A 22,159-nucleotide genomic window follows, 5' to 3' on the forward strand; every position below is an offset into this window, starting at 1 on the left:
GTTGGCAGGGCTTGGGGGGGGGGGTTCAGGTGTAATTTTTAGGAGAGCCCAAGTAACTGAAAAACGTTTAAAGTGTTGGTTGACATTCGATTTAGCCTTCCCAGTTCAATACAACTGCTTGTGCTGCTTGTCATGCTGTGATGTCAACACTGCCTTAGGAAATGGAAAGGACCTTATCTCTTGGGCATCTTGGTTATAACGGGCATTTGATGGGTTAGTTTATTGCTGGATGGAAGTTGCAGGCAAGTTTTGGGAAGATTACTAATTTATGTAATAATGTTTTCTTTGGGTCTTTCGGTAAAGTCAGGTTCAAAGAAAATAAAACTACGTTTTTATCGCAAAACAAGTGGTCGTCAGGCTGAACAAGTATAACCCGTAAAAACAAAAGTTTTGTCACTATAAATCCTTTATATGCGTGGCATTGGGGCGGCTTGAGTCCTCTCGTCCTCTGGCTTGAGATGGCTGCCACCTATGGGTCAGATGATTGTCTGGCAGCATTAAACAATTGGTAATTAAATATTTTAAAAAATTTCCCTAAACTGTAAAATTTTTGAATTTTTTTTCAGGAAAATGCATTGTCACGCACAACGAGTCTGTGCAAAATGTCAGCTCGATTGGATCACGGGAAGTGGGTTTAAAAACGACCGAAAGATTTGCACGGTCCTAAGCAAGCAAGCGAACTTAATATAAAGGATTTAAAAAGAGGAAAGCTGCTGAGGCAGATTGTTTCAAAGGTTTGAAATGGGTATATCCCAAAGGTCACACATGAAGTGGGTGGGGCTATTGATGTTAATGACAGAAATGAGGATGTTAATGTAAGATCAGAGGATGACTACGACGAGTGCATAGGTGGCTATGTTAATGTGAGAGAAATTAGCATGTTAATGTAAGATCGGAGGACGACCACGGAGGTGGCTATGTTAATGTGAGATAAATGAGCATGTAATGTAAGATCGGAGGTGGCTATGTTAATGTGAAAAAGCATGTAGTGTAAGATCGGAGGTGGCTATGTTAATGTGAGAAAGTAGCATGTAATGTAAGATCGGAGAGCTGCAGCCACTTGGGCGCACGAGGTGGCTGAGAAATTTAACCTGTTAATGTAAAATCAGAGAGCAGCAAATAACTAACATCGGAAGGTAGGATGGAAACATCACAGGCAGTTATGACTTCAACTGGTTAATAACGTCCTTCCAATGATTGCTCTGTAACCATCTTCTCAGTTGAAATTGTGTCCGTCTATAAATATGGATGGCTTCATGAACGAATTTTTGTTGATATCCAGTGGGTTTGCAAAGTACCATCGTCTTGGAGAAATCAATTTCGTGAGCCCACCGCATTAAAACAATGATCAGCCACGGCCGAGGTGTTGGTCCTCCCGTGTTTCAGATCTGCCTTATGCTCACGAATACGGTCCGAGAAATGTCGCTTAGTTTCCCCAATGTAACTACTGCCGCAGACGCAGCTTAGTTTGTCGACGCCGGGGTATTTAATTTTATGTACCGTGTTAAATCGAACCTGGATCTTGTGTTCATGATTTTGGAAATCTTAGTTATTTGCAGCTCTGATTTTACATCAACAGGTTACATTTTTCAGCCACCTCGTGCGTTGACGTGGAGGTCGGCCTCCGATCTGCCATTAACATGCTAATTTCTCACATTAACATCAAGAGCCCCGCCCACTTCGTCTGTGACCCTTGGGCTACCGTTTTAAACCTGTAAAACAGTCTGCCTCAGCAGCTTTCCTCTCTTTTTAAATCCTTTATATTAAGTTCGCGTGCTTGCTTGCTTAGGACCGTGCAAATCTTTCGGTCGTTTTTTAACCCACTTCCCGTGATCCAATCGAGCTGACATTTTCCACACAGACTCGTTGTGCCAGACAATTATTGTTCGTGAAAAAAATTCCCAAAATTTTACACTTTTTAGGCAAAACAAATGTATTTTACATATATTCAAATAGAACGCATTCATGGCTTTGGCTGAACGTCAGAGTGTAAGAGCCCAGAGCGTAACCCCTCCACAGGCCGTGGCGGAGTAGCGCAGTTGGTAGCGCCCTCGCTTTCCATGCCAAAGGTCGCGGGATCGATCCCCGCGTCCTCCACAGGCGAGTATATTTTTAAATCCTTTATATTAAGTTCGCTTGCTTGCGTGCTTGTTTGCTTACGACCGTGCAAATCTTTCGGTCGTTTTTTAACCCACTTCCCGTGATCCAATCGAGCTGACATTTTCCACACAGACTCGTGCGAGACAATTAATGTTCGTGAAAAAAAATTCCCAAAATTTTACACTGTTTAGGGAAAACAAATTAAATATTTAATTACCAATTGCTTAATACTGGCAGACAATCATCTGACCCATAGGTGGCAGCCATCTCAAGCCAGAGGACAAGAAGACTCTAGCCGCCACGCATATAAAGGATTTATAGTGAAAAACTTTGTTTTTACGGGTTTACTTGTTTAAATCCTTTATATTAAGTTTGCTTGCTTGCTTAGGACCGTGCAAATCTTTCGGTCGTTTTTTAACCCACTTCCCGTGATCCAATCAAGCTGACATTTTCCACACAGACTCGTGCGTGACAATGTTCGTGAAAATTTTTTTCCAAAATTTTACACTTTTTAGGACAAAAATATTATATTTAATTACCAATTGCTTAATGCTGCCATGCAATCATCTGACCCATAGGTGGCAACCATCTCAAGCCAGAGGACTCTAGCCGCCACGCATATAAAGGATTTATAGTGAAAAACTTTGTTTTTACAGGTTATACTTGTTCAGTCTGATGACGACGGCTTGTGTTGCGATCGAAACGTAGTTTGTTATTTTCTTTGAACCTATCTACGTGACTTTGCAGAAAGACCCAAAGAATATGAATTCCTGCAGTCACGAAAGCTTATAAGTCAAGAATTGTACGTTTTACTGTAGTTTAACTTTATATCATGCTCTTGAAAGCTATCTCAAGAGCTTTGCTCTTAAAGCCCTAATTGTTGCAAAACAATTTCAACCGGAGCTAGAAAGCATTTAAACATGCACATACTGGCGATCCATCAAATAAAATAGCACTTGTAATTCTATTGCAATATTAAGCTCAACGTGAACCCAACACAAACTAATGAATAAAACATGGGGAGGCTCAACCGTATGAAATAACGTTTACTCGGTATCCATCGGTTGAAAAACAAGCCAAAACGCAATTTGCACAGTGGCAATCCTTGTGTCATCGCACGCGAACAAAATACAACTCCTTACCACACTTTCTCTCAGGGACTGACGTTGAAAAAATGTGTTCGGCCAGTAAACTTGAATAGGGGGTGGGGTCACGAGGTCTCCTACACGATTGGCAATTGAGTTCGACCATCTGGTGTAGCTGTGGATTACGCAGCACATTCAAGTCCTCTAGTGAGGGGCCATGGAAACAGTTGTGGGGTTACAACAGGAGGTTTTACTGCATAAAGTGAATTGTCTGGAGCGCGTTATTGAGAAATACCAAATGTTATGGCTGGAGATGAATTTGACAACATTGTGTTTGCTGATAGTGGATAAATCTGCTAAATGCATCAAGATTTAAGAAAAGATTAGGAAAATAGGGGGAATCCTCTTACCCAGACCTGGCTCCCCAGTGCCTCCCATATGTTGCCAATTAAATAATCACTTGTAGGGAAGAGCTAATTTGTGACGTGTGTGTTGTGGTTTGAACAACGTGAATTATGCACTTCAAGCTGACCCACGTAAGTAAAATATCAAAGCTTCGTGCAGGTTACTCGTGCCACCGCGTCGGGTCACAGATTTTCCCGTCGCCCCTCGGTAACGCACGGTGTGTGTGTGTGTGTGCGTGCATGTGTGTGCGCGTGGACCGTGACGGGCCGTTTTGTGGCGACGGTCGCGTCGTGTTTTACGCGGGGGGGTGGGGGGGGGAAGCCTCAGGTGAGGATGTCGTGGGCCCGGTCCTCCACCAGCACAGCCATGTTCTTCACGTTGTCGCACCACGAGTCCAGCCTCTCCTTCATCCCCGCGATCTGTGCCGAGCAAGCGACAACGTCAGTACCCGTCGCGGTGGGCCGAGAGAGTGAAAATGGACGGCTGCGTGAACGCCGTTTTGTTTTCACGTTTGTCCCAATTGTGATATGGACATGGTGGAATGAGATTAATCAATTTACGTCTTCTTGCAGAGCAGCGAAAAACCTCTCGTGTCCGAACGGCTCCGATAGATGGATAGTAACAGCTGCCTCGGAAATCCCTTCGTCACCTCTGGTCTATACGGTAGTGGGGCCAAATTTGAGCGCAGAACCAAATTTAACGTGATGGTTGTGTTTTTTGCAGTCATTGGTGACCAATCCGAGACCATCTCATTGCACTTGTGAAGCCAGTTTAGTAATGGGTGGCTACCGGAGTCATCTAATAACTTTCTCCTACATTTCAAGCGTGTTCCTGCTAAAATTAGGAATGAGGCTCATCCCCATTGGTAGTCCTGCGACCGTGCTGGCAACCTTACATCCCTTATTGCGGTGGGGGGGGGGGGGGCACCGTTGACTTTGCACAGTCACCTATTTTACTTTATGGACCCCATAGGCAAAGTATACCGAGTTGGCCTCCAGCTTAGTTTTTAACTCCCATTTTATTAAAATTCCAGAGTCTAGCTCTGCTACAGAGCCACACGACCTTTTCAGTCGTGTTCTGTGTTGTTACAGGAATAGCCTAACAACATGGCATTACATATGGTGGCCCCATGACCAAATCGCCTAGAATGTGTCAGATCTTTGACGTGAAGCGGGAAGTACCCAGACGGTGAATGGGAAACCGCCGGCAAAAAACGAGCATTTACAATGCATTGTGGGAAACGGACGCACAGTAACAGCCATTGTTATATTTATTTGATACTTTAGCAGCTAAGGCCCACTGAGCTATACACCTCTTTTTCACAAGTGACCTGGCCACAAATGATAGCTCAAAGAAGTGGCTTGTGGAAAATTATAGCAGCCAAATACGTGCGTGTTCCCTACCGTCACCAACCAGCACTGACCAGTGTGATGACACTTGGTGAACTGGACATTTCTAAAAAGAAGCTTTATAGCTCACCCCACCATGACCCACACAGCATGGGGGGTAGGGCCCTCATCCATCAAAGGATTGGCAATAGGGCTGCGCACGTCCAAGAAGGTGCGTGTTGATCCCCAGAGCCGCGGAGGGTGCGAGCACGAGGGGAGGAGCGGTCACCTGCTGCAGGTTGAGCACACGCGGCTGTACCCAGTTCATGTGCACCTTCTTGTCCACCTCGTCAATGCTGCCCTTGGCCAGGCCGGCCGACAGGGCTTTCATCACCAGCAGCTCCACCTGGCACAGGGTGGCGGCGGAGGGGAGGAAGGCATTGGTGACATCGGTGTGTGCGTGTAAGATAAAAACTTTTTTATTTGACCAGGTAAGGCCCACTGAGCAATACAACACTTTTTCAGAAGCGACCTGGCTATCACAAATGATAGCTCAAAGAAGTGGCTTATCACGTGGAAAATTATAGCAGTCAAATACTCTAAAAAGCATGTTTCTAAATGTGGAGGGGAAAACCGGAGGACCCGGAGACAAATCGACGTGACCACGGGCGGAACATGCAAACCCCCTGTATGCCAGGCGAGATAGTTAACATCTCGCCTCCAGGGGCTGCCAGTGGCCCACGGGCCTTGCAGTGAAGAACACCGAGCCAGAGCATTAATGGGAAAGTGACCGACTTCACGTGGGCTGTGAGGATGCATTACCTCGTTGACCGGGAGTTTCGCCTTGGTGGAGATTTCCTGGAACGTGAGCTGCCGGTTGTTTGCCGGCCGTGTGAACGTCATCTGGCAAACGAGACATGGAAATACAAGCAAGGCAACTCGCAAAGCAGCCAGCATGGTCCCCCCACTTCAAGTGAAAGTGGGCCCACAAAAGGCATTTTCTTTTTGTGAAAGTCCATAATGGTCCACGTTAAATTACATCTGCACGTTCCATGGCAGATCCACCCCCTCTGCCATCACCGATAGAAATTCGGAGAAAGCCGATGTACGATTACGGAAACACGACTAGGCTGCTCGACCACTGTGAACCGCCGTGAAGTCTGCAGGCACTGAAGAATTTGACTGCACATCAACCCAAGTCATTTCCGGTACAACGAATCTGGACATAAGACTTGTAAGTGGCTATTCATCCAGCCGTACGTAAAAACGACATTTTCTCCACTACTGCAATGTAAAGCAATGGGTCTACCTGCTCACTAGCGGCCACAACCCAGTCATGCAAATTCTACGAACCTATGACAAGCAGGAGCCTGTATAATAGGACAAATATTGCCTTGTCACTCGATGTGTGTGGGTAATGGGCTGAGTAAACACTCAAATGAGATTAGAACTTTGCAACCTAATAAATGTGCCTTGAGCAAATGAATCGCTAATGCTGCTGCGTTGACAATGGTGCACAAGCGCAGTTATCAAATAAACTCAACCCGTTTGTCAATAACATTGTGGCCTTCAAAAATATAGAAAAGACTAGCGGGAAGTACCCGGCGTTGCCCAGGCAAAACATATATTTCAAAACTTATCTTAAAAACACTACAGATACTAAGCTATTGTTAAAGCCCGGTGGCCCGTTTGTCCATTTCTCCACCAACAAAATTATAAGAGGCTTTCAGAAGTCCAAAAGTTATATAAAGTAGGGTTTCCGAAAATTCTTGACCCCCCCCTTAAAAATTATTTTTTACCCCCGCGTAGGTAAAAAACGTACACACCCTACATACAACTAAGTAGTATTTATTGACTCTGCAGATGTATCTACTGGCTGTGCAGTAGCATCGACCGAGCCAGTAATAGCTACTGACTGTATAGTAGTATCTACTGACTCTAGTATCTACTAACTCTATATAGCAGTATATACCAACTCGACAGCAGTTTCTACTATCACTACAGCAGTACATACTGACTGTGGTGGTACCTGCTATCACTACAGTAGTACATGCGGACTCTAAAGCACAAACTACTAACCTGACAAGAGTGCCGTCGTGAGGCCTAGTCCCGCGAAGAGCCCACGACCTCGCCTAGATTGCCTAGCCGGCCGAGGTGGCAACTTGGCAGGCTGGGGGCTGGGCCGTTACCCCCCCCCCACCATCCCCCCCCCCCGCTCTACAGTAATAGTATGTAAGCGCTATAATATTACTATCTACCGACCAGAGAGTACTAAATGCACACATTGGGGTGGGGGGACATTACACTTTGAAGAATTTACCTCAGCGTTTTTTTAAATTTTGAACGCGAATGAGAAATCCCCCCCCTCCACCGATGACACGTGTGCGTTGCTAGGGGCAACCCCCGGGCAGCTTTAGCCCTCGCGGAGTGGCGCGAGGAAATAATAAAATAGCACTAAATAGTTTATTTAACTACTTTAAAGTTGACGGATGGGAAAACGGAATAGCGATGGCTCACCATTGGGCTTACGGCGTGGTACCTGGCTACTTTTTTTTAAACGTCAACCCCACGGTTTGAGAGCCAAATCATTCGCAAGTGTGCATCCACACAGAGAAAGACAGACAGACACACAGACAAGATAGGTGATGTTTGTGGCAATAGCCCTTCTTCCTAGCACGTAACATGTCAGTTGAGGACTCTTAACCATAGCGCTATCCAAAGGAATATTATGATCGTTAATAATAACAACAAATACATTGTGCTTATGTACCCAGGGAAGCTACGGAGTCTCCAGACTTTTCACAATTACCATACATCCCTGTGGGAGGAGATATGATTACACAGAAAGCTGAGAGCATAGAGGTACATTATACCAATGGATGTTGATGCACCGTCCTCTGCCACGCACACCATGCAGCATATAACAGACTGTTGTGCGTGGTGATCACCCATGCAAGCATTTATCTGGATTCGATCTGGGTTAGCTTCTAAGATGGGACGAGATCGGGGCGCATTCCGGCTGATTTGATTTACTGATACCACGCCCGTCAAAACGGGCTTTCGATTTTCCCCACCACTCACCTCCATGATGCAGAGCAGCTGTATCTTCTTCAGCAGCTTGGACTCGTTGGCAGCGAGGTCAGGCTGGGGGCAAACGCGGCAAACCACTACGTTAGCCTCAAACTCATTTCTACGTACAAGGTTTTGCCACTCTCTCGCAATGCGGTTTGTTTTATTAGGTGCCTACCACAGTGCTGTTAAACGTTAGTTTACTATAGCTCCACCATGCAGGTGGGGGATATAGAGACTGGTGACGTGAGAGGGTTGAGAGATGCATGGAGCGCCGTGATAGCGAGATGTTAACTCCCTCGCCGAGTATAAAGGAGATCATGGGTTCGATCCCAAACCTGAGGCTTGTTGTATACTTGGAATTTGCATGTCTCTCTCCCCGTGGTCGTGTGGATTTTTCTCCGAGTCATCCGGGTTTTTCCCTTCACATTTAGAAACGTGAGTTAAGAGTATTTGGATGCTATAAATTACCACGTGATAAGCCACTTCGTTGAGCTATCATTTGTGGCCAGGTCGCTTCTGAAAAAGAGCTACATAGCTCAGTGGGCCTTACCTGCTAAAATAAAAAATAGTTTATGTAGAGAAGATTAAGATCCCGCACCTGTGTGCCCCACTTGGGCTTCAGTGCCTGGAACTCCTCCACGTTGCCGCTGTTGAAGGCGTACAGAGTGTCGATGAGCCACTGCTTGTCCGTCTTGCGTACCGACTCGAGCACCGGGTGCATGAGCTGTCGGAGAGGGGCAGCATTCAGGACGAGCCCCTGCTTCGTTGACGTGACATGACTCGTACGTTACAATACCTCAACTCGGAGAACTGGTCGAACATCCAGAGAAAGTATGTTGAACTTCTTTCGCACAGTACAAAGCCAACCGCGCTCATCGGAGGTGCGAGCAGGACCCTCCAGATGAAAAAGACCCAAGACTCGGCGAGACATTCCTTGGTTAACAAAAGTCGTATAGGCAATGGGGTGGAGCTCATATGTCCACTGTGGGCCTTGTGCCCAATGCCAGAAATTCCACATTTCTTTGATGGGGGAAATAACATCACTTGGGACAATCACAATGTGATGGGGGCCCGAGTCGACACCAAGAAGAATTTCAACATACAAACTTAGAACCACAGAACACCCCACCGCTGGGTTTGGTAAGGTATTATATGTAGCCTGGGAAAATATTTCAAGAGGGTCTTGCACTGGCAAGTTTGCCATCTTTGCTTTTTTAGGATAGCACTCTAAGTCTACACTCAAGCAACACAATGCCACATTCAAGTTTACTTGTGCCCCTTGGTGAGAACTCCAGACATCAGGATGATGCTCATTTGCAAGAGTGACGTGGGTCACCAAAACGACAAAAGCGAAAAAAAATAATGTACACCAATTATATTGCCATATATTCTGCACCTCCCATTAGCATGGTTGGCTACGTACGGTGAGAAAGGAGTTCGACATACCTACATACATACATATCTCGGCCACCCTTATTTACCAGTAGGTCGGGTGGTCTGGCAGCAACATGGAACATGTGGGATCCAAAGTCTACGTGAAAGGAGCTTTCCCTATTGAGGAAACAGTTACACAAGTGCCTTGAGTAATGAACGGCTGAGTGAGGAAGCTTACCAATTCCCCGAAATTGTACACTCCCTCCCCGAGCAGCCCGGCCAGGCCGAGAGTGAATGCCCTCTCCTGCTGCTCTGTCACTGCACACATCGCAACACGCAGGGCAAGGGATGGGTGTTGGTCTAATTAGGCTGTAACACCTGGTTCACGGGGCAGGGTAAAACGGAGTCAAGCAATCCCGCTGGGCAGTGGTCATCACCATCGTCATTTGCAATCCTGGCTTGCGGACACCCGAGAGAGAGAGCAACGATGGAAAGAAGACACCCAAGTGGATGACCGTCATGGGGATGAAGCGATAAGATCGGCTCATGCTGCAGGCGCTGGGTGGATTGTTAAATCGTGAGACTGTGAGAGATGGCGACGACATCGGGTTGCCTTCATGCTAGGCCACAACTGACTTGGCTGGTTGGGTTATTACCAAGAATGTCCTTGATGTCGATGCAACCGAGGTAGCGCAGGGCGTCCTTGTAGTAGGAGGCGTGGTCGCCCATCAGCTGGTAGTAGCGGCTTGACAGGTCGTAGAAGCGGCTGTGCACACTCGTCACGCCGGGCAGGCTGTCCAGGGTCTCCCCCACCTCCTCCACCAGTTTCTGAGGCAAAGATTCGCAAACAGACGCAGCACATTCACGTCACGTGCACGAGTCGGGCTGACAACCTAACATTAAAAAAATATATATATGGAAAAATATGACCAACATGTGTTGCATTTCATAGTTATATATCATGGCAAACTTACCTTTGGGACAGAGGCATTAAATCACATAAGCTATGCAAAGGAGTTAAGGATGTTACATCTGGAATGTGTATTTATTATGTATTCACCAAGAAGAAACATGTTTTAAGGTGGGTCCTGCACTGATAATGTTCGCCCAACTCTTATTCGTTTTTTCTATGTGGGTGGCAAGAAAAGAACTCTAGGAAAACCGAGCGGCTACCGCATAAACTGGTTTGTCGCGCTGCCATTATCCTTGCACCTCACGGCCCGGCAGGCCGAGAGCCTCACAGCAACGATCTTTGCACAATCCACCAGCCTCCACCTTTAGAATGCCACTTTACAGGCGTGCATCGCAACGCCCATCTACGCCACCACATTCCGTTGAAAACGACAAATACGCCGCCCACCGACCTATCCCTTCTAACATCAGGAGACGGCAAATACGCCGCCCACCGACCTATCCCTTCTAACGTCAGGAGACGGTTTCCAGTACCTTGGTGTCCTGCAGTTCGTTCTGCTGCATCTTGAGCACCCCGATGGACGTCTTGCATAGGATGACAGCCTCATCATTGCCTTTCACCTGCGCGCGACGACAAAGCACAGGAGAGGGTGGTGAGTCTACGAGAATTCTAACGGTCCGACATACGGTGCCTTTTCACTTAAACATGATTCTGAAAACTGTGGCTGGAAATAAAATGCTAAAATTTCTAGAAGCCAGATCATTTAAATGAACGACGTGCACGACAGCACAGGGAACCACTGATCAGCCGAGGCACTTTTGGAGCAAGTGCCGTTTGTAACAAACCATTAAGGTCAGCACAGCTTAACAAAGCATTTAACAAATACACACATGAAGCAAATAACATAAAAAGATCACTACTAATATATTCTATAACTAAATCGAATATCAGTCTCTCCAATCATGAGATATTTCTACTGACTGTCACTTCTCAACACTTGTATATGTAGGGAATCTGGAACTGTAAACGCCAGGATTCACTATTTTCTCTCTCCAGCACTGAAGTTGACGTTTCCACGCACACATCGTATAAATGACCGCAAAGTGAAGATTTGCGCACGCACATTGGCGTTCACCCACTCCCATCTGATTAGGGAAATGTACCCGTTTTTATAAGTGCATTTCACCTTTTCCTTTGTCTTTTCCAAAAACTGCAGAGCTTCGTTTGGATCTGAACACAGGAAAATGTACACACATTAAGCATTTCGTTCTTGTAGAACCCCGTCTTCTTCCTTTCCAGTCCTGGAGTGTCGTCCAACTAATCTAAAAATGAACGGAGCCTTCCTTCCTCTGCTATCAATGCGCATATCATACCCTCTGTGATACCCTACTCATGTTTAACCCTACTCATGTTTAACCCTTCCCCATTCCGATGACGTACGTGTAAATCGTCAGAGAAACTAAAATCAAATAATTTCACTTGTACGTCTTTGACGTACTGAGGCTCCCACAAGTCTAAGCGGGAGGGCGTGTGGCACAGTTTGGCTCCAGCCATCAGTGCAGTCGCGTCGCTACGGTTCTCCGCGGTGAGTCCAATGTCTTCAAAAACAATGGCGCTACGCCTCTCTAAATAAAATTCACGGGACCCCACTCTGCAACTTGCAGATGTCTCTGAACGGGAAAGGGTTAAATTGCACTTTTGAAACCTCACTCATTCTTTTACTAAGGTGTTATCAGCCAATTATTTAGTGTTGACATGTGGGAAGAAACCAGAGAACCTGGAGAAACCCCCACACGTGCGAGGGTGAAATACTATCCCATACAAATGGAACGGATGGAGATTATTTTTTTACACACTTGCTGCACGGTATTCTCCCGGCAAGCCTGGGTACGGCACCTCCACACCCACAGGAAGGGAGTCTCACAACATTTGTGCGATCCACCAATCCTCGTCTCCGCAGTGCTGGATTACAGGCCATGTGGTATAGCCACCCACCACTGCCCGGAGCACACTTGTAATCCAGCACTGTGGAGAAGAGCAGGAAGGCTGCTGCCTCAGCTACATGGTATTTTTTTTTATTAACTCCTCACAGGTGGTGGTTTGTGTGTTGAGGCACGAGTCATACTTTACGCAGCAGTGACTAAGCACCACAATGAAGGGCCTCCTCAAGAGTCTACAGACTCGGTGAATCTTTTCTGCGTAAATAGAAGAGCACAGTGTATAGTAAACACGTGGTTCTACACGTGCGTGACCATGACTTACCAGTGATCTGCTTGATGATGTGCAGTATGATCTCCACCAGGGACAGTGGGTTTACTCTTTAGACAGCACAGAAAGTTTGCAAAGGAAAAAAAACACAAAAAAAATCATCATGAGAGTGCACACATTTTAATAGACGAATTAGGACTTAAAATTAATTGGAAATTATTTGTGCACATTACGACAAGGCTTACCTGTGTTCAAAGTCACAGAGAAAGTTTTCATACATCTGTATAAAAAAAAAAGACAGCATACATTTGTTAAGGTATATACAAAAAGTGGGGCCCAACCCAACCAGGTTTGCTGACAAACCATGGAAGGATTGTTCACACTGTAACAAAAGGTACCATAAAGCACAATTGTTCAGAAGGCTTAACAACTTAACAAAAGACTTAACTGAACAAAGTTACCTAGACTGGTCATAGGAGACTGTGGCTGTCAGAACCAGAATCTTTATTTACACTGGAGGAACCCGATGAGCTATCAAGCTCTTTGTATAAATGCCCAGTATGGGCAGGCCACGAAGTTACAACAAGCAATACAAAAACACAATAGGAGTGTAAAGTATAAGAAAGGTAAGCAAATCACCAAAAAATATTTTTTATTTTACAAGGTAAAGCCCACTGCGCTATTAGCTTCTTTTTCAGAAGCGACCAAGCCACAAATGATAGCTCTACGAAGTGGCTTATGATGGGGGAAAGAGTGCATAGATGGTAGACATGTCACATGTGGTGGGGCCACCCTCACGACATTAACACACACGTGACCATGAGTGACACACACGTGACTGTGAGTGACACACACGTGACACACACGTGACCGTGAGTGACACACACGTGACCGTGAGTAACACACAGACCGAGGAGCAGCTAGCAATTGATCTGTTTGCTCTCCTACAGGAGCCGTGCTCCATGGAGGACATTGCCAGGGCTACAGACTGAGCCACATCACCATCAGGTGCCCGATACTGGATAAACATGTTACTGGTGGTAAGACATGGCGAGATTAATAACAATAATGCATTACGCTTGTAACAAATCACATATCATGCTTATGAGTGACACATAACAACCAGACTGACACTGCTGCGCACATCATATTTGATTTGTTGTTGTTGCTTATTCCCCTCCCCTGTTACTTTATCCCCCCCCCCCAGCCCTTCCCCGTTTTTATTGACTAGATACAATGCTTCACAAATACACCCCCTTTTTTATGTATAGTTTTTACTGTGTCATTTATGTGTTCCATTTTATTTTTCATTTCTTGTGTGTACAAATGTGTTCACGCATTTGGCTTATATTTAACATGAATAATATATATTAGACTTACATAAATTAAAGACCCTTGCAAGTTTCGTGAACCTTATAAATCAATATTAATCAACTATACTTGGCACCCTTTTAAAGAAGCTATCTCATGGTTAAATCAGCATGGGTCTGACATACATTTAACTTGGTATGGACATATGCGACATTGATGAATTTGTAAGGGTGCATGGACAAATCCGAAGTGGCGTGTCTTTCATACCTTGAGTAAGCCATCGCCTTCAGCAAAACTGGGATGCTGCACAAACGTGGTAATGTGCAGTGTGAGTTGATGCCACAGTCTAAATACACACCGCAAACAAAAAAGGGACATTTAATACTCAACAGCACCAATATTGCAAAAAGGCACTTTAGGACGCCTCTCCTTCAATGCAAATATCATCCACCAGAACTGCCTTTCTGCACTTTTCAAATAATGTAAGACTAAAATATGACTTCTTCACAATTCCGGAAAATCGCCTGATGAAGCTGGTTGTAATCACTGGCGAAACGTCGTACTCGAATTGTAAATGTCGTGGGTTTACTCTCCACAATACACCGGTGTGCTATACTAGTCACGAATTGGCACGTCCTGTTTACGTGCAAAAATCGTATTGACTGGCTGTGTCAGGTGGTGGTGGGTTAACGACACATTTATATTTACGCGATCTAACCCAAAAAAACCTTTATGGATGTCGGATATTCCCTAGGCTACCCCCTGAAACCCCTCTACTGGCTCACCAAACCTCGACACGAACCGTGTCTTGGGCCGTCTGGAACGCTCTTCAGATATTAGTAAGCCAATGGAGCTATGCACTTTTAATTAATCATCCAGATTGAAAACTCACTTCTTTAGAACTGCTTTTTTGTGTTTAGTTTGTCGTCCTTTCTCCCGCACCTCCTGTTAGCACGGTTGGCTACGTACGGTGCAAAAAAACAGTTTAACATGTAGCTTTTTGCGACCAAAGAGGTTTTTTTTGGGTTAAATCGCGTATATATAAATGTGTCGTTAAACCCGATGAAACTAGTTGTAATTACTGGCGAAACGTCGGACTCAAATTGTAAATGTTATGGATTTACTCTCCAACACATCGGTATTGCTGTACTAGTAACGAATTGGCATGTTCTGTTTACAAGACAAACCTTACTAATTTGCAGTGGCGGGTGGTGGCGGGTTTAACGACACAACATTTATATTTCTACGCGATATAACCCCCAAAAGCCCTCTATTATGGTGCGGACGAACTTGATGCAACCGATCAAACACGCCAGCACAATGACAGCGCCACTGCAACAGCACAAAATGCCGAAACGTAAACACGGCGCGCTGACGGTATATAATAAACACAGTAACGCTACAAGTTTGACGGTGTAGACGCGACTGCTGGTGGATGTTGCTACGGGCTGAACAAGTACAGAGTAACACAGCAGATGCGGCCGCCTCGATTGTGACGCGTCATGGTTCTTGTTTGTTGTTGTTGGTTGTTGTTGGTTGTTGTTTCAAACTCGCGACTTGGCAGGCCGATACAGACGCGCCGGTGCTTGTAGAATAACACCACCAATGCCAGAGTGGCCTCCCTCGTTCATTCACTGCGTCTCTACCCGCAGAGTTTTACCTCAACCCAATAAGGCCTCGAACACGCAACGGGGCCCCGACATGCGACCTCGGCCTCGCCTGACCCTCCCATGCGGGACGCGCGCCTCGCGTCCGGGCCAAGGCAACCAGGCGAGGCCGAGGCTGAGGCCTGGACGGCGGAGGTGACTCAGCGGCACCCAGCGAGCGTGCGCCAATCGCTCACTTCTTGTTGTAGAGCTCCTCCAGCCTCTGCCACTCGGCCGCGAGCTCCGGGGCGCTCTTGCACTGCTGCTGCTTGAGGAAGGCGGTCACGTCCCTCATGGCTCCGCCGGTGTTGGGGGGGAATTTAAAGTGAAGTGAACGAGGAGGCGATGGAGGCGGCGGCGGAGGTAGGCGGGATGGAGAGCGTGACGTCACCCAGCGGTCAACACTGCGATGTGACGTCAACCACCAATTCGTTTTGAGCGGTAAATTTACGTCATCCCCCCCTCCTCTTCCACTGACACCGTGACGTCGAAATAAAAAATGACGCCATCACCAAAGGCATACGTCACAAAAGCGTGACGTCACACTCGCAGACGCCTCCAATTGCTGCTAATCTGACCAGAATCAGAATTCTAGATTCGAAGCTTTCAGAATCAGAATACTCTTAGGTTTTTTCGGTAAAGTCACGTAGGTAAAAATAAATAATAAATATTATAATAGAAATAAAATGATCAATCACGACGTTTCAGGGGCAACACAAGTCTCCGTCATCAGGTGGGACCGTCACAGCTAAATTGACTGTATCAAGTGAGGCAAAATTCCAAGAGACAAGCTCTAAAATACAAGTCAAGGGGGAGGGGGGGAGGGGCTTATCTGAATGTGGTAGCCAATGAATGGAACGTATTGGAGGGGTGGGCGGGGCTAAAACAGAACAATAGGTGCATTTTTCGATTTAAAGCTTTCGTGACTGCAGGGATTCATCTTCTTGGTTCTTTCGGTAAAGTCACGTAGAAGGGAAGTAATAAAATAATAAAAATAAAACATAATAATTTATTTCATATTATTATGTTTTATTTTTATTATTTTATTACTTCCCTTCTACGTGACTTTACCGAAAGAACCAAGAAGATGAATAGGTGCATTTTTGGGTTGTAATAGGTGTTGGCTGACAATCCTAATACAAAAAAGGAAGTACTGTTAAACGCTGGGGATGTCAATACTCGGTAAAGTAGACTAGTACCTGTCAAATAAGATGGTCCAAATATGTGTAGTTAAATCTTTTTAACATGATTAATAACATCTTTCCAATGATTACTCAGTTTGTACCCATCATTACGGTTGAAGTTATGTCTGTGTTTGTATATCTGGATGGCTTCGTGTACAAACCTTTGATGGTAGCCAGAAGGTTTGCAGAGCACCTTGGTCTCAGAAAAGACAATCTCATGAGAGCCCACAGCGTTGTAGCAATTATCGGCAACGGCAGAAGACTCAATTTTGCCGTGTTTCAGATCTGACTTGTGCTCGCGGACATGATCAGAGACATGACGTTTCGTTTCCCCAATGTAACAATCACCACAGCTGCAACTCAGTTTATAGACTCCAGGGTATTGCAAGTCAGGAATGACATCTTTTACAGATGGAATCAGATCACGGATTTTAAGTACTGTACGGAATCGGACTTGGATCTTATGTTTGTTTAGAATTTTGGAGATCTTTTTGGTCACGCCTGCTATGTATTGCAACGGGATAGTTTTGATCGGAGTTTCAAGTGGTTGTTTCTGTATGGTGGGAGAAACAGCTTGGTGGATAGTGCGGTCAGAGTATCCATTCATCTTGAGAGCCCGATGTACATGTTTTAATTCACTGGCCAGGTGGTGTTGGTTGGAAATGCCATGAGCTCTGTGGTATAGTGTTTTGATGAGATAATTATTTTCTCACAGAATCAGAATGTTTATCTTTCCTGGAGGAATTCGATGAACTATAAAGCTCTTTTTCACAGGCGGGTCAGAGCGTTACAAGAATAAACAATGCAAACACACGATATAGGAGTGCAAAGTATTAGAAAGGTAAACAAACCATAGATACAAATAAAAATAAACACATTTTTTTTTATTTTACCAGGTGAGGCCCACTGAGCTATATCGCTCTTTTTTCAGACGCTACCTGGACATCACAAATGGTAGCTCAACTAAGTGGCTTGTCCTCACGTGGGAATTTATAGCAGCCAAATCACTCTCAACGCGTGATGTTGATTCTAAATGTAAATAGCAATGATCAAAAAAAAATGTGTGTCTTACGCCGTTGCCGATCATTGCTACAACGCTGTGGGCTTTCATGATATTGTCTTTCCGAGACCAAGGTGCTCTGCAAACCTTCTGGCTACCATCAAAGGTTTGATATACAAACACAGACATAACTTCAACCGTGATGATGGGTACAAACTGAGTAATCATTGGAAAGATGTTATTAACCATGTGTAATAAAGGACTCCGTCAGGCGATGTAGGTCTCCGTTCGTCCTTTATTTGGGTTCTTGTCTCGCACCCCGCTGGTCCTCGCTCGGACCCGCGCCGCCTCTCCCGTGCGCCGTGCGCACGCTCCGTGTGGCCCTCGCCCACACCGCTACTCCGCTTCCTCCGTGTGCTCCTCCGCACACGCCGCCAGCCACACCGCTGCTACGTGTGCCCCGCACTCTCCTGGCCTGCTCGCTATCTACGTGCGACCCCGCACACTCTGCTGGCCCCGGCTGCCCACGCACACCGCTAGACGACGGTGCGCGTAGGTCCCCGACCACGTGGCAATGGCGCCACTTCTCCCTCAACCGCCAGCGTGGCTTCCACCCTATTCTCACTCTCTTCTCCTCCAGCTCCCTTCCGGCTCTCTCCCTATATCCCCCCTCTCACGTGACCCTGACTCCTCCTTCCCATGCTGCCCCCGTCTCCGCCCCCCGTTCACCCCGTCTCCCATTGGAGCGAGGTGAGCAGTGGTTCCTCCCACACGCTCCGCCTCTCAATACTCCGGCCCGTGTGAGAGGCGCGGAGGCCAGCAACCACCCTGTTCTTGCTTGCATTACACATGTAAAAAAGATTTAACTACACATATTTGTACCATCTTATTTGACAGGTACTATTCTACTTTACCGAGTGTTGACATCCCCAGCGTTTAACAGTACTGCCTTTTTTGTATTTGGATTGTCAGCCAACACCAGCCGCAACCCCGAGTCGATGTGCACCATTGTTCTCTTTTAGACCCCCCCCCCCACCGTTCCATTCCCTGGCTACCACATTCAGATAAGCCCCTCCCCCCTCCCCCTTAACTTGTATTTAAGAGCTTGTCTCTTGGATTTGGCCTCACTTGATACAGTAAATTTAGCTGTGACGATCCCACCTGATGACGGAGACTTGTGTTGCCTCCGAAACGTCGTAATTTATTTTATTTAAATTATTATTTATATTTTTTACCTACGTGACTTTACCGAAAAAACCTTTAGAGTATGAATCCTTGCAATCACGAAAGCTTCAAATCTAGAATCTCTCAACACCTCTTAGTCCCTTGTTTTAGTCTCCTCTACAACCTGCCTTTCATTATACACAAGTATAAGTGCTCCAACGTATTCATTCACCTCTTCCTGATACCATATGCATTAATCACCACCTGTGATGCTTAATTGTTCTGTATAACCACCATACCTCTACATTTCTCATTTTCATTCATTACTCATGAATCGACCCCTTCCGTATCTGGTCCCTTATCTCTGCTTCAGATAAGATGCTCAAAGACTTAATTTCATCTCGCATCGACTCTTGCAAAGTCTTGCTCCTCCCTGGCATGCCTAAGAAGGTGCTTAACAATTTGCAGCATGTTCAAAATGCGGCTGCTCGGGTGTTAATCAGAACACCTCCTTTAGATCACATACGCCTGTGTTGGCCTCTCTGCACTAGCTTCTAGTTTCACGTAGGATTCAGTCTACAATCATACTGCTAACCTACAAAGCTCGGAACCACCTCGTCCCAGCCTATCTTAGAGACACACTGCACCCATATGTGCCTTCAAGGCCCCTAAGATCTGGGGATGCAGATTTTCGTTCCCAGGTCAGAGGCTTCGGTCGATCGCCCTTATTTCCACATGGCCCCTAGACTCTGGAACTCTCTTTCACGAGGTCTCAGTGTCTCTCGAGTCCGTAAACATTTGTAAAACTTTTTAAAACTCATTTATACACTTCCGTTGATTCAACTATGTGTTAAGAAAATGCCCATTGGCATGTATTTGTTTCATGAGTTGTTTTTGTGCTCAGTGTTTGCCGCTGTGTCCTCGGTGAAAGGCGCTTCATAAATTGAACTAGCTTTACTACCCGGCTTCGCCTAGGAATTGGATTCACCACGCCCGGCCGCCTTTGTCCCCCCAGTGGCTATGTTCACACACCACACGAGTTACTCGTTTGAGGCTGAGTCGACCTAGGGGAGGCCTAGGACCGGTTCAAATAATCATCACTGGTGGTGGCTGTGAGCGGGAATCGAACTCGGGTCGCCGGGTTCGTAGCGCAGCGCGCGAATCGCTACGCAGTCGCTGCCCCCTCCCACACACACAGGATAAAGACAAAGATCCCCCGTGTAGCCTGTGAGACTGTAGGGGGCAAGTGCTGTTAGCGAGCACCTATGAAGACCGGCACGGCACACGAGGGGGTGGGTGGCCAGCACAACGCCCGGCCGCCTTTGTCCCCCCAGTGGCGATGTTCACAAACCACACCAGTTACTCGTTTGAGGCTGAGTCGACCTAGGGGAGGCCCGAGATCAGTTCAAATAATCGTCACCGGTGGTGGCCGCGAGCGGGAATCGAACTCGGGTCGCCGGGTTCGTAGCGCAGCGCGCTAACCACTACACTACCGCTCCCCCCCCACACACACACGCGCGCGCGTCCATAGGTACACATACACGCGCTTGCTGCAGACACACACAACTTTAAGGGTGCGTACGGCAGTAAACGACTCAAATAATAAACCAATGCTGCGCGAAGAACGCCTTAGACCTGCAACACATTTGTATTTCACTTTACCCGCGGAGGGTTGGGGGGTGACATGAGCTGGCACACTGCGTGACGCTTCCGCACACGGGTCACATGACAGATGTGACGTCACAGCTCACTTGCCGTGCAAAATATATCCATTATTGCGCTCCCCCCCCAAAATACAAAAGTCTATTTGTATAATTTTTGCATAGTGTACAGTCTGGAAAGTACCTACATGGCAAATTTCAAGTTTGTTGCATGTCGGGAAGTAAACATCTTGAACAGACACATTCCCAAATTTCCCTTTTATATATATAGAATACAGACAGACCTTGCTTAGCGTGACCCCATAGAATGCCAATTCGTTATAGTGCTTGTCCTGGTGAAAAACTTTACCAAAGAAAACGTAAATCCAAACTTCACTTACGAGAACACACAGCGCCTGCCGCCATCCTTGTGCAATAGGTGGCTCCGACACGGTATGTAACTTCTGCATTATTTATTCAATTGGTACAGCCACCTCCTCTCGTTCTCGCGGATGCCGACCCGCTCTCGTGGCTGCGATGCCCCGCGCCACGTGGCGCTCACCCCGCTCTCTACCGCACCGCTACCTGGCGGCGCGCTGGGAGCAGCTGAGCGGCTCAAGGTTGAGCCGCCACGTGGCAGGTGGAGATGGCGGGGCAGCAGCGAAGGGGAGCTCCTCTTCGATCTTCAACCACCGACCCCTAACGTTGCCTTTGGCGTCCTCTGGTCTAGCACCAATTGAGACGAGGCTCTAAAGAAAGCCATCTCTAGACAATGCATGTATTCCATTGGAACCTCCTTTGCCAGTAGCAAAACATGATAATAGTTTTTTTACCCTTTAATCTGGCAACTGACACCTTTTTTACAAGGAGTCATGTTTGCATTGACCACAATACCTGCAGTCGGAATGCAAACAAAAAACACAACTCTGATAATGTACGCAGGCACGGAACGAGAGGTACGCGCGTCGATCACGAGTTGACATCCCTTGGTCGGTGGGCGATGTGGCATGGCTCCATTGCCCTCAGGTGCCGGTGGGTACGTCCCCTAAACTGCACAGGCCTTGGCGCGGGGCCTGTGAGGTTGGTGGACATTCGGAATCCCCAGAGTGTTCGCATCCAGTACGGTCAACGTCGTTGGTATGTTCACTCGTCACGGCTCAAACCCTATGTTGGCCCTTCATCCCCAGTTGTTGACCTGCCGGGGTCTGACGTGCCGAATGTGCCACTTGCCTCGCCCATTGTTTATATAAAGAGAGCTGTGAACGAAAGAGAAACAAGTAAACCCGTAAAAACAAAGTTTTTCACTCTAAATCCTTTATATGCGTGGCGGCTAGAGTCATCTTGTCCTCTGGCTTGAGATGGCTGCAATCTATGGGTCAGATGATTGTCTGCCAGTATTAAGCAATTGGTAATTAAATATTTAATTTGTTTTCCCTAAACAGTGTAAAATTTTGGGAAAAAAATTTCACGAAAATTAATTGTCACACACAACGAGTCTGTGTGGAAAATGTCAGCTCGATTGGATCACGGGAAGTGGGTTAAAAAACGAGCAAAAGATTTGCACGGTCCTAAGCAAGCAAGCGAACTTAATATAAAGGATTTAAAATATATTCGCCTGTGGAGGACGCGGGGATCGATCCCGCGACCTTTGGCATGGGAAGCGAGGGTGCTACCAACTGCGCTACTCCGCCACGGCCTGTGGAGGGGTTACGCTCTGGGCTCTTATACT

At 46.5% G+C, this 22,159-nt stretch overlaps 1 protein-coding gene across 1 annotated transcript; it reads right to left on the bottom strand.

Annotated features, from left to right (window-relative positions):
• Positions 1 to 3,131: 3,131 nt before the first annotated feature.
• On the bottom strand, positions 3,132 to 15,865 carry PSMD13 (proteasome 26S subunit, non-ATPase 13). Its single transcript, XM_078601369.1, has 13 exons — positions 15,640 to 15,865; positions 14,064 to 14,142; positions 12,731 to 12,765; positions 12,540 to 12,595; positions 11,464 to 11,507; positions 10,811 to 10,897; positions 10,021 to 10,192; positions 9,603 to 9,682; positions 8,589 to 8,714; positions 8,000 to 8,062; positions 5,741 to 5,821; positions 5,208 to 5,324; positions 3,132 to 4,009 (listed from the first exon to the last, which is right to left on the bottom strand). The coding sequence occupies exons 1-13, from the start codon at positions 15,735 to 15,737 to the stop codon at positions 3,914 to 3,916; spliced, it is 1,134 nt and encodes a 377-aa protein (XP_078457495.1). The 5' UTR covers positions 15,738 to 15,865; the 3' UTR covers positions 3,132 to 3,913.
• Between the last annotated feature and the right edge of the window lie 6,294 nt (positions 15,866 to 22,159).

The sequence above is a fragment of the Lampetra planeri genome, chromosome 16 (assembly GCF_965212315.1).
Source record: "Lampetra planeri chromosome 16, kcLamPlan1.2.h2, whole genome shotgun sequence".
NCBI lineage: Eukaryota > Metazoa > Chordata > Hyperoartia > Petromyzontiformes > Petromyzontidae > Lampetra > Lampetra planeri.